Below are 12,175 nucleotides of genomic sequence, written 5' to 3'. Positions count from 1 at the left end.
GGGTTCCCAAACTTGTTAGTAATAATGTACTCAAACACCTCCTGGTAGGTACCTATGTCAACTCATGCGGGGGCATTTCTTCACTTACTTTCAACAGCATATCGTAAATACCGACATTAGGGTTGATCACCTCAAAAAAAAAGTCAGTAGATTTTGATCGAAATCAGCAGAGACATTCGTTTCGAGTTGAAAGTTACTCAGAAAACATATCAACTTCAAAGGTACCTGCAGTGAAGAGAAATGGGCCCTCAAAGAGCAGGCATTTTTGAAGAAAAAAAATCGTGGTTTGTTCACTCCTGTCAGTATACCCAACCTGTTTTGGGACTTTCAAGGTTCTACTGCGCAGTTCAATATTTTTGCAAATTGCTTATTTTTGGATAAATTCGTGTTTGAAAAGTTTTATTCTTTTCCAATACTTCGCATTGATTAAGCTTTACATCGAAATATAATTATTATTCCTAAAACTGGGGAAATATTTTGGAACGACAATGCTGCCAATTTTTTAGTATCTAATCATTATTGAAAATTTTATAAAATTTTAGCTATTTTTCTCGAATCTTTGAAATTGGCAATGGTCCCAAAATTGACACCACTCCGTTCCAAAATATTTCCCCAGTTTCAGAAATTATACCTTTCATGATAATGTGAAGGGACATCATGCCTTGCGACATTACGTGTTGCCATATTTCCTATCTCCCTACCTGTCTATGTGTAGAGTTACTCCTAAATGAGATTCCCCTACTTGAGAGGGGAACATCGCGATTAATTAAGAGATGGCAAGATGTAGCATCGAGCCATCAAGATCGAGATACTCTCATTACTTATAATTCGGTCTTACGAAGTTATAGTTCTATCATCTACTTTGCTAAGGTGCATAGAACAGTCCGCGTTGTTGTGGGTGAGCTGAAATAATCTCACATGTCGAGCCTGATCATCTCGCGTTAAACCCAGCTTCGATAATTGTCAAAGTGTATTTATTGTCAATATTTAGAATATTCGTTAATTGAATATTATTAAACCTTTTCTCGATTAATTGTCATATACTACCTTCGGGATATAAAAACAATCGTTATATTCGTCGCGTTTCGTCAAAGTACTCGCCGAGCATACAACATCAATGGTCGTAAGTAATATCTTCTTCCATAATAATATGTCAATATGAATTTATTTACCTGTTATTATTAAGATACAAATAATTAACTATATCGATTATTTGTGTTGTAATTATAAGGTGTGTATTACAATTACATCGAATACACGGAGTGTATCTAATTAGGTGTTGTTATTCTTCTAATTTATTTATTTAGGCGCTTAATGAATAAATGTAGATAGGTGAATTATTAGAGTTCTAACCCCTATTTTAGGTATTAATGCACCCCTATGATAGGTCCTCGGACAGATCATAGACGGAATTATGTGAAGCTGTCTCATCTATCAGTGTAAACCCGCTGCTGCTATCCGAGCAATATTATATCAACAGCATAATAGGACTTTTGTAGGCATTTAGGCAAAAACTATTGTCTAGGTATTTATGATTGATCTATTTCCCTATCATTGGCAGACCGGACTTGTCTTTACAATAAATGCGAAATATTCTAGAAGAAAAATTTTTAAAACACAAATAACAGATTTGGCTGGGTAACAGTGACAGCCTGAAAGAAGTGAAAAAACACGACTTTTTTCAAAAATGCCTTTCCTTTGAGAAACCCATTTTCTCCCCTCCAAGGGTACCTCTAGAGCTGAAATGTTTTCTGAGTTCTGATGCTTCAAAACGCCGTACCACAAAATTTTAAAAAAGTGACTCATCTGGTTCTTTCCCTGCACCCTTCAAGTACTTGTAATACAATACTCGTACATTCCTACCAGAAATTGTGGCTCAATAATGCAATAGCTACTTTTGTACGGCAAAAACATAGTGTACAAAATGTCCACCCACTCTCTCATCTCATAATTCACATCTTACACATCAGACTTGAGTGTGTATTTGTGATGGAGCAAAGCTTCAGGTGCCATCCATTTAATTGGAAGCCTTCCCTTCGAAGTTTTTCTATAGTACTCTGAGTTCTTTACATTCCTGGCAAGACCAAAATCTGCTATTTTCATGGTGTGGTCGGCCGTTACAAGGATATTGCGAGCCGCCAAATCTCGATGGATGCACTACAAAATTAAAATTAAATTTAGGTAGGTACTACTCGTAATGCTGTAAAAATTGAAAAACTATTAGGCGATCGGATGCACCTTTAATGAGGCCAAATAATCCATCCCCTGCGCAATTTGCAGAGCATAAGACATGAGAGTAGTTTCTGGGAGTTTAATGGGCGACCGTTGAGGATGTGTACGCAGAAATGTTTGAAGGTTTCCATTTTCAGCGTATTCTGTAATTACCAGCAGGGGCCCTCCTTGACTACAGCAGCCAATTAGTCGGAGGACATTCGGGTGGTTTCCAAGTAATTTCAATATTTCCATTTCAGAAACTAAATCAATCATGTCTGAGTCTTTGGGTTCATCTAAATTCATTTTTTTTTCATTTGTTATTGTTAATGCGCAATCTTAATTCACTTATTCTCTACCTAGTTCATTGTATCTACTACATCATTAAGTACGAGTAATTATGAAACTAATTGTAAGTATATTGAAGCAAAAGTACCACCCTTATGGTCAATAGGCTAAAAATCTGGTCAGGATGACCAGGCCAGGCCAGACCAGACCTCATTAGATAACATTTAAGTAAGATGACTTATGTCATGTCGTCCATGTCCGTATAAACAAACACATCTCACCGGAGCAGGACATCAGGCTACAGAAGATCTCGATCAGCATTCAGCAAGCTTGATCCGGATCAGGCTGAACACCTGGTCCGGATGATCATGTTTGATGGACCATTAAGTCAACTTGAATAAAAAACATATACATGATTTAAAACTATCCTCAAAGAAGAGACATTACATCCCTTTTTTACCGACTTTGCCGTGAAACGGAAAAGTAAGGTATTGTATTTGTCATGATGGTTGAGGATTTGGGTGGGGGTGGGTTTTCTTGACGTTTTGGAGTGTGCTGATCACGATAAGACATATGGCGCAAAACGAGATAAGTTTACATATAGATATATTTATTTATATATATATTTATTTATATATCAATTTATGTATAAATTTGTGTCACGCTGAACTCAAAAGCTCCGAACTTTAAGTCGAAACTGATGATGGCAAAATATTGCTTTGATACTGAACTAGAGAAATTTTTAATTTGGTCGAAATCGGTTCAGCCGTTTACGAGATATGAACGTTTAAGTGTGTTTCAACGTTAAGGATAAGCAGAAATTTGTGTAAACCCTTATATCTCGCAAACGGCTCACCCCCACCAAACAGACGGGGTGGTTAGGGAATGTAGGTTGCGGATCGGTGCGCCGGAGGTCGGGAGTTCGAATCCCGCGCGAGTCAAAAGGAGAAAATTTTTTGTTGATTGTTAATTTTTTTGTTAATTTTATCCGTTCAAAATTTTTTTGCCATAAAAAATCAAAATTTTTCAAAAATTTCTAGTGTAATTTTTGTTTTAACAAAAAACATCAAGTTTTTGGTAAATAGCAAGTAAATTTTGATAATTTTTTTTTTGGTGAATTAATAGTAATTTTTAGTAAATAAAATGATTACCTAGTTATTTTTGGTGAATTACTCGTAATTAAAGTTGGTCAAAAATTTTGGTAAATTGCTTGGGTAATTTTTGGTAAATTGGTAAAGTTTGGTAAATTGATAAAAACGTTTGGCAGTAAATTACTGGGGTATTTAAAATTCGGTAAAAAATTTGTAAATTAGTGAGGAAATGTCTGGTAAATTACTGAGGTGAATGTTGGTAAATTGCTGAGGTAATTTTTGGTAAAATGGAAAAAGTCGGTAAAATTGGTAAATTAGTGGGCAATGTCTGGTAAATTACTGATGTAAATGTTAGTAAATTGCTGGGTTAATTTTTGGTAAGTTCGTGAATTTTGGTAAATTGGTAAATTTTGGTAAATTGTTAAATCTTTGGTAAATTTTGGTAAATTGGTAAATTTTGTTAAATTGGTAAATTTTGGTAAATTGATAAATTTTGGTAAATCAGTAAATTTGGGTAAATTGGTAAATTTTGGTAAATTGGTAAATTTGGGTAAATCGGTAAATTTTGGTAAATTGGTAAATTTTGGTAAATTGGTAAATTTTGGTAAATTGGTAAATTTCGGTAAATTGTTAAATTTTGATGAATTAGTAAATTTCGGTAAATTGGTAAATTTTGGTAAATTGGTAAATTTCGGTAAATTGGTAAATTGGTAAATTTCGGTAAATAGCTAAATTTCGGTAAATTAGTAAATTTCGGTAAATTGGTTAATTTTGGTAAATTGGTAAATTTCGGTAAATAGCTAAATTTTGGTAAATTGGTAAATTTTGGTAAATTGGTAAATTTTGATGAATTAGTAGATAAATTTCGGTAAATTGGTAAATTTCGGTAAATAGCTAAATTTCGGTAAATTAGTAAATTTTGGTAAATTGGTAAATTTTGGTAAATCCGTAAATTTTGGTAAATTTGTTTATTTTCCTGTATAACAGAGCAAAGTCGGTTAATCTTGCCTACTGCGCAAGATGTTTTTTTCAACGGGGTCTGTCCAAAATTTGCGTGATGCTGATATCATTTAAAAACCAACTTGAAAAAAAAAATTGATCAATTTCCACTGTCTTTTATAGCGCTAATTAATAATTCAAATTTGCAATTGAAACACTTGTCTAATCTGTGTTTATGGTGACGTCGAAAAGACTAACCTTTGAGCATTTTCACAGCTACAATCGTTGTTTCATTTTCTCGCCCTGGAATATTCTTCGCTTCAGCTTGGAAAGCTATTCCGAATTCGCCTTCACCCACTGTTCTACCAATACGTAAATTATGTCGAGGAAATTCCCAGCGTTCATCCAAAGGCATTTCGTATACTCCGCTAGAAATCATACCATTTTTGGGTGTATGAGATCTCAAACATTGAATAGTAACGACAGGCATATTCTGTTGGGGGAAAAATACAGTAGGTAACCGCGTTTGATTCTTTAAATCATAGATTTATTCATGTATACTAATCAAAGGTGTGTACCAAAATATTATCTGGAGAATCGTCATCAATACGGATTTGTTTTTGGATGATGATTTTCTTCACCAGCTTCGTCATTTTTGTAAGCTCGGCGTCTTTTTTTCTCATTTCCCTGTAGATTGACACGTATATCAAAGTTGTAGTTGGAGAAGGGGACTGGATTCAATTAAAATAAGTACCTACTTACTTTTTGTATCTGCAGAAAAAATAGGCAAGGCATATTATTGTGAAGAATAATGCTGTTATCAAAATGGCAAATAATATGTTGGTGATCAATCCATCTTTCCAAACCCAATACCAAGTGATTTTCATTATGAAAACATGTTAAAAAATCGAATTAGGTGTTAGGTGCAAGTGCAAGAATGCAAATGGTATGGTTTTTATTTTGCTTTTCGAGGCATCCGTTTCACAGAATTATCTCAAATACTTACCTACATACAAAATTTAATTTTATAAATTAGGTAGATATAATGACTTCTTTTCCACCCCCCCCCCCCATTTCAGCAAGTGGGAAATGATGTCGAAAATCTGACCATCTGACCATTGAAATATGAAAACTTGTACGGTACTCCATAAAGTCTAGTCACTAAATTGAGATATTCAATTATATTTCAGTTCCGAGGCACTTCTTCTATTCAATGCTTTCGATCAATAATTCTTAGGCCTCACTTTCAGTTTTCTGAAATTCGCTCAAGTATATTATTGTGTTTTATTAAAAAAAACTTGAAATATCAATCACCATTTCTGAAGGAATCTTTAAGAAGAACATTTTCAGCGGAAATAGTAGCCCCGTTGATTGAGAGATTGCCATTGCCAGAGATCGTTTCAACGGTAGAGTCTGCGAAATAATACATATTATTCGACTGATTTGATTTGCATGCTTCATTGATTTTTTTCAGTGAGTTTATAGTTACCTACCATTAACAATTTTCAATTCAAAAGTAGCAATCGTCGTCCATGCTGAATCTTGCTTTCTACATTCATATATACCCGCATCCGCATCAGACACATTAATAATAAAATAGCAAGGCACGTCCTTTGGATTTGTCCGTCTCTGACGCTGTTGATGCGAAATGATTTTTAGTGAGTTTTTACGTGTAGGTAGATTAGATAGGTTTCTAAGTTAAATAATATGAAATGTAATGTAAAGGCGTGTATGGTGTATCGAAGTCTTAGATCATAATTATTTATGTACCTCATTTTACATGTCAGTTTCCAATCTAGTTTAATTTCATGTCTAAGTACATGTAGTTTTATATCAATAACAACCCTGTTGAGTAATATTTTCTTTCTAAATTTGAAACAGTCAAATTTCACTGCTTAACAGTAGGATTTGACGACATTCTGACTTCTTAAAAACAACAGTTTTTGACTGGATATTCAGTAGGTAAATAATTTGCTAAACTAATCAGTCAAAAGTGAATTATTTATCTACCGAATTAATCAGTCAAAAATTAATTATTTTCTGTATCGATCAGTCAAAAAGTAGGTACTGTGGCTAGAAGTGAAAAATGTTGAATACCCAACTGATTTTTGGAAACTAATTGTTTTATGTATTAATGCATTAGATATCTTACAGTATATTTCGTTGCCTTTCCTCTTTTAATGAGCCATTGCACATTCCAGGTAGAGTTGAGCTCAGCATCGCAACAGAATGTCACATATCCACCCCTAACTTCTCCTACCACAACTGTATTACTTTCTATAAATTACATACCTTGGTATTAATCACGATGAAGAAATAAATTTTTAAATACTTAAATCAAGATTCTATAATCTTGGCTTTGGTTACCTACTTACCAGTTTGATGAACAGAGTGAAAAATATTATCAACACAGCCTTTCGTGTTGCACGTGCGAAAGGTATAATTAGTTGGCATTTTCGACTCGTTTTTTGATGGAAACAAATGGCTTGTATCATCAAATTGTTTCAGATATTTTCCAAAAGAATCACCATGATTTGTTTTGTATGTCGAATAATTTGGTCTGGGATATCCTGTTTAAAATAGGACATTTACGTAGTTCAGATGGGTTACAAAATTTACAAAATTTTCTCGACATCTACGAGCGAAGGTACATATGTACATATAGATAAGGTATACCTCTAGTAAAACTTCCTAAAGAAAATGACCCGTATGTTTGTCGAGGAATAAAAACAACGGTTTTTTTCAACGTGTATGGTGATGCTACGCCATTCTCAATTTCTTGCAAATGCTGTTTCATGTGATAGTTGATTTCAATACCTGAAAGTGAGAAGTGTGAGACTGAGTGGTTAAGTACAAATAAGACAGTTTGTAAAAATATCTTGGTAAAAAAATTAATTAATTGATCAATTTAAAAAATGATCACTACATTTATTATTACATATCTTTATTGGCTTCTTCTCCGCCGTTTTCACATTCACATCATACTCATTTTATACGCAAAATTTTTCAAAAACACTAGAAAAAATTCGACTAAAATTTTTGATTATCTATCAATATTTTCGCCTACTTTGATAGGCCGTACTATGACAACTTTTTTAGAAATGAAGTCGAAATCCCATAAATCACCACACAACGTTGCGCTAAAAATTCTTCGAAAATGCTCATAAAACATTTTCCTCCAACATTGTAATTGAAGACGTCATAACAAAAAGGGGTATATATGACACATATGTCCTTTTTGAGACGAATCCATATTGATATTCTTCAGACCTTCCTCTATCATATGAGACCACCCCCACTTCACAAAGTCAAAAAACCAGTGAGATATCGCCATTTTAAAACTCCGAAGTCGATTAAAAATTTACTTTTTTATCCAAAAATTTGCTCAAAAATATTTTTAAATCAATAAAAAAAATTGGCCAAAAAAACTTGTCTTTTTTTTTTTACGCTACATAGCGATCTTTTTTCAGAGTTAATGGGTTACTCATGGTCGATTTTGTGTTATCAACCAGTATTTACCTGGTTTAAATCCAAAAAAAAATTGGCCAATTTTTCGCTTCAAAAAGGACAATTCGAAATGTTTGAGCGTTTACCGCTAACACACAGTTTCCTCCAGACTGATGGTGCATAGCATTTCATATAGTTAGATGGTGGGAAAATAAGATAAAATCGTCACCATATTCAAATATGCACATTTCTAAGCTTCACAAGCACTCAAACTTTCAAACAGTTTTTTCTCAAAATACAACTTTCACACATATGTCCTTTTTGCTATGACGTCTTCAATTTGTATGGTGAAAAATTCAATTTTAATTAAAATAGACCATAATAAACAACTAAAAAGTGTGAAGTTATCATACTCGTAATATGTACGTACGTAGGTAAGTAGAAGTACAAATACCATCAACATTATTAAAGTTGAAAACATTGAAATAGGCCTACCATTGCAACTGACGTTCAACCTAATGCAGCAAATCACTTGTTCCCCTCTCGGTTTTGATCGATCTAAGCAAGAATATAATCCAGTATCATACCAGGATAGACTGCCCAGCCATGTTTCACTTGTTTCGTATGTTTTCTAAGTGTGTAAATTGATAATAAAATGAGTCCTTTGCTGCTGGATGGCATAGGTAAGTAGGTTAGGTAGGTACATGTTACATAAATAAAAAAACACTTACTAATACTTCATAATCCGACAAGTCAGATGAATCTTCCAGCATTGTCATCATTTTTTCGGGTGATAAACGATACCAATACGACGTATTTGTCATTTTTGTGATGTTACAAGTGAACAATACGCTACTCGCGTAGCTTTTCATCCGTTTTTCGCAGTTGGCTAAAAAATTGTTATGGTAGGTAGGTAGATAGGTACCTTTAGATAAATTTGAGGTATTTTTTTCGAAAAATGTTGATTTTACCTGATGAATTTACGGAAATTGCCTGAGAGAAAGTTGTCAGCATGACTGCTAATCCGAAAGCAACAATTGCTGCAAATACGTAATTTACGTTGTTGTTATAAATGTGAGTTGATTCGGTTATTGTATTGCGACTTATATCCTTACACAAAAGGATGAGATGAAAAATTGAAAAATATATTCAGAAGGTCTGGTGAGTGGATGTTAATACTTTAGATTTGGATACAACCGTGTATAACTAAGAAAAAAGGTCCAAGTATGTGAAGTTGTGGCCTATCTTAAAAATTTGAAGGGGCAAAATACATTTTCAAAATCTAAGAGCCAAAATTCAATTTTAACCACGAGGGTCAGTAGTAACATCTTTAACGATAGATTGTCGATATTATGTCGATGTATTGATCGAGAAATATTCGATTTAGGGAGGAACTTCCTCTACTTACAACTGATCGAATTCGATTTTTTTTCAATTTTCAATTTCTTAATCTGCTGATTGCGCTACTCAGGCATCACATCCTAATCTTCTGTTCAAGGTTTGTCACAACAAGACCGCAGGGCATCAAGGATTTAGGGCATGCGGAAATGAATACACTAAGTCAAAAAATAAACAAACTTCGATATGATCATTTTTTTCTCACTCTAGAATTTAAAAATTTTTTGAAGCTCGAAAATTGTAAATTTACTAGTACAAGTACTTTGTTTAATCCTTAACTCCGAATGACGTTACTGAGTGCGGTGTGCAAGCCTGCTCCGAACCGAAAATTTTTGTAAAAAAACGAATAAACAAATTATATCTTAAAAAACGAATTAAAACTTGACTAAAAATACGAAAATGCTCAATCAATCCTTAAACCCCCAGGTTAGACTACCTTCTTAACTTGAAGGTTGAATGCAAAAAAACTTCAAGCTCTGCATAATCAGCCTCGTACTTAGGGGGTGGTTATGCAATCTCGGCTTGAGAGTAAGTTAGGTTAAAAGTTCAAGTTGAAGTTCACTAAAGTTAGGTTGAAAGTAAATTGCCGAGTCATCCACTGGGTATGAAATCTCGGCTGGTAACGGACCATCTCTTCTAGCCTAACAAGGGTTCAATTCAGTCCTACCTGGGACGAGGGAAACTATTAAGCATGGTGTCGATATAACACTTTACGTGTAGGATCAGTCAAATTCTGAAGTATGGCGTGATTTGGGGAATTGCCCAGATAATCAATAAAAAAAAGTTATGGACATGTGTCAGGAGAATGACGAAATCCTCGAACCCAGGCTAAAAAATTGATCTAGGTGATGTCTCATGCTTCTCATTTCATTAATTTTTTAATCTTTTAATACTTTTTTTTGCCACCCCCTCCCACAAAATAGAAAACAAGCAAAAAATTATGTTTTCAATAACGAAAAATACAAGGGACATACCTATAGTATGTAGATGTACAATACCGAATACAACCATAAACCAAATTTCAGATGCTATAGTTCATTTCAAATCTAATTAAGGGAATAAAACGCTCATTATTCCCTCTCGCTGATAGCTAGAATGATCAAAACACGCGTTCTCTTTCCACGATTAGATAAAATCTATGTACGTATAGGTATCATTTAACTAGTAATAATAAACGATTTTTTTAAACAATTTTGAGTTACCTACGTCCCTTACTTCGCTCGGGAAGTAAACCTCAGAATTCATCGAAAATCTCATTATTTCCTTCGTAATTAAATGATGTACCTACTATTTAATTTTTGGTGATGCTTAATTTGTTTAAAATAGCCAATTCCAATACATTTTCCCCTCCAGAATCGTCGCCGTTTTACAGCTGTAACTTAGGTATACTATTTATACTTGTGGTCGAAGTAATTCAAATTATTAGAAAAAATCTTTGTGTTACTTACGGCTGGAATATAGAAATATTGATGACGTCATCGTTTTCTATGCAAAATCAGAAGAAAGTGCGGTTAATATAATCAATTTAACAAAACTTTTAGATCGACCTCCCCCGTCGCGAATAGTTTCATGCATACCTAGTAGGTATCTGCTTGTACCTCGCTTGAATCGCGAATTTTATCACGTAAATACATTGTATCGACACTCTGTCGAGTGATGAATTATGATGAAAACAGATCTGATGGAAATTTGTTTGCCATTCTTTGGTCATCCTACGCATAGATTCAATGATTCATTTGATGTTTCCGTGAAAGTTTTCTGTCATTATCACAGCGTATGTAATTCCACCACGTAAATCCATTGTATTGACACTCTATCAAGTGATAAAATATGATAAAAACAGATTTGACGGAAATTTGTGTGGGTCATTTAGTCGTCATAATTCCTACACAGAAATTCATCGAATCATTTGATGTTTTTTCCATGAAAATTTTCTATCATTAGATAAAAATATATTTCTGTGTAGGTAGGTACCTACAATTCCGTCACGAATAAAGTTGCTCGGAAAAGATAATTTGATATTCTTCACTTTCTCCAATAAATTTAGATATTCGCGAATTCTTGAGTCAATGACCTCCTCACTCATACCCCTTCAATTCAACTCTTAAAATCCTAATGTGCGTGTTGGTCCTCAACATACTTGGGTAAAAGAAAAAACTCAAAATTCTTTTCATTTAGTAAGAATACACTATAAAGCAAAGCCGCTGTGCGTTTTTGAGAGCAAAAAGAAAAACCGCTATACCTCGCAACTATTAATTCACCTACTTTAGAATTTTGCTTTTTTCCATCTTCTTCAAAAATATTTCACCCTCATAAACGTATCACATGCTGCTCAAAAATACATCAAAAAATTTGAAATAGAGTCGAACTAAAATCAATACGGATTGAGTGCGTGTGATCGCAGAATGAGCGAAGCGAGTAAAAAAATGTTATCAAATTAGTTATCAATTATTATCATAATGCAGTGTGAGCAATAATCATGCTAAAAAGCGTGCGAATTATAACAAAAAGTTCTTAAAATGTAAGAAAAATTTGTGAATTGGCAAAACGGAAAAACTCTTATTTTTCAAAAACTTTAGGTATAGCACACATTCCACACAATCAGTTCACATTTTCTTAATGAAGAAAATAAATCGTATAAATATTTTATACTCAATTGTATATTTATTTGGTCACGTGAAATGACAACTCAGGATGAATTTATCAAGTCAAAATGGGGGGGGGGGAATAAACTTGGGGTCCAAATTCCTCGGAGAGCCAGAAAAATAATTATATGCTCGAGATGAATAATAAATTATCAA

The 12,175-nt window shown here is 33.7% G+C and overlaps 1 protein-coding gene across 2 annotated transcripts in view; it reads right to left on the bottom strand.

The window, feature by feature from the left end:
* LOC135842291 (fibroblast growth factor receptor 2-like) overlaps positions 1-12,175 on the bottom strand; it is a 72,606-nt gene that overhangs the window by 1,534 nt on the left and 58,897 nt on the right. The window contains exons 3-17 of one of the 2 annotated variants that reach the window (XM_065359678.1): positions 10,952-11,187; positions 10,823-10,859; positions 8,948-9,016; positions 8,708-8,865; positions 8,472-8,607; positions 7,206-7,346; positions 6,905-7,099; positions 6,682-6,806; positions 6,023-6,164; positions 5,844-5,942; positions 5,292-5,385; positions 5,108-5,216; positions 4,788-5,022; positions 2,239-2,507; positions 1,964-2,157 (exon numbers count right to left, since the gene is read on the bottom strand). In XM_065359678.1, coding sequence (XP_065215750.1) covers positions 1,964-2,157; positions 2,239-2,507; positions 4,788-5,022; positions 5,108-5,216; positions 5,292-5,385; positions 5,844-5,942; positions 6,023-6,164; positions 6,682-6,806; positions 6,905-7,099; positions 7,206-7,346; positions 8,472-8,607; positions 8,708-8,865; positions 8,948-9,016; positions 10,823-10,853 — 1,997 coding nt within the window. In that variant the 5' untranslated portion in view covers positions 10,854-10,859; positions 10,952-11,187. Of the gene's footprint in view, positions 1-1,963; positions 2,158-2,238; positions 2,508-4,787; positions 5,023-5,107; positions 5,217-5,291; positions 5,386-5,843; positions 5,943-6,022; positions 6,165-6,681; positions 6,807-6,904; positions 7,100-7,205; positions 7,347-8,471; positions 8,608-8,707; positions 8,866-8,947; positions 9,017-10,822; positions 11,188-12,175 lie in introns of both variants that reach the window. The other variant, XM_065359677.1, reaches the window with a different exon arrangement.

Source organism: Planococcus citri, chromosome 4 (assembly GCF_950023065.1).
Source record: "Planococcus citri chromosome 4, ihPlaCitr1.1, whole genome shotgun sequence".
Classification (NCBI taxonomy): domain Eukaryota; kingdom Metazoa; phylum Arthropoda; class Insecta; order Hemiptera; family Pseudococcidae; genus Planococcus; species Planococcus citri.
This window is presented reverse-complemented; position numbering and strand designations above follow the sequence as displayed.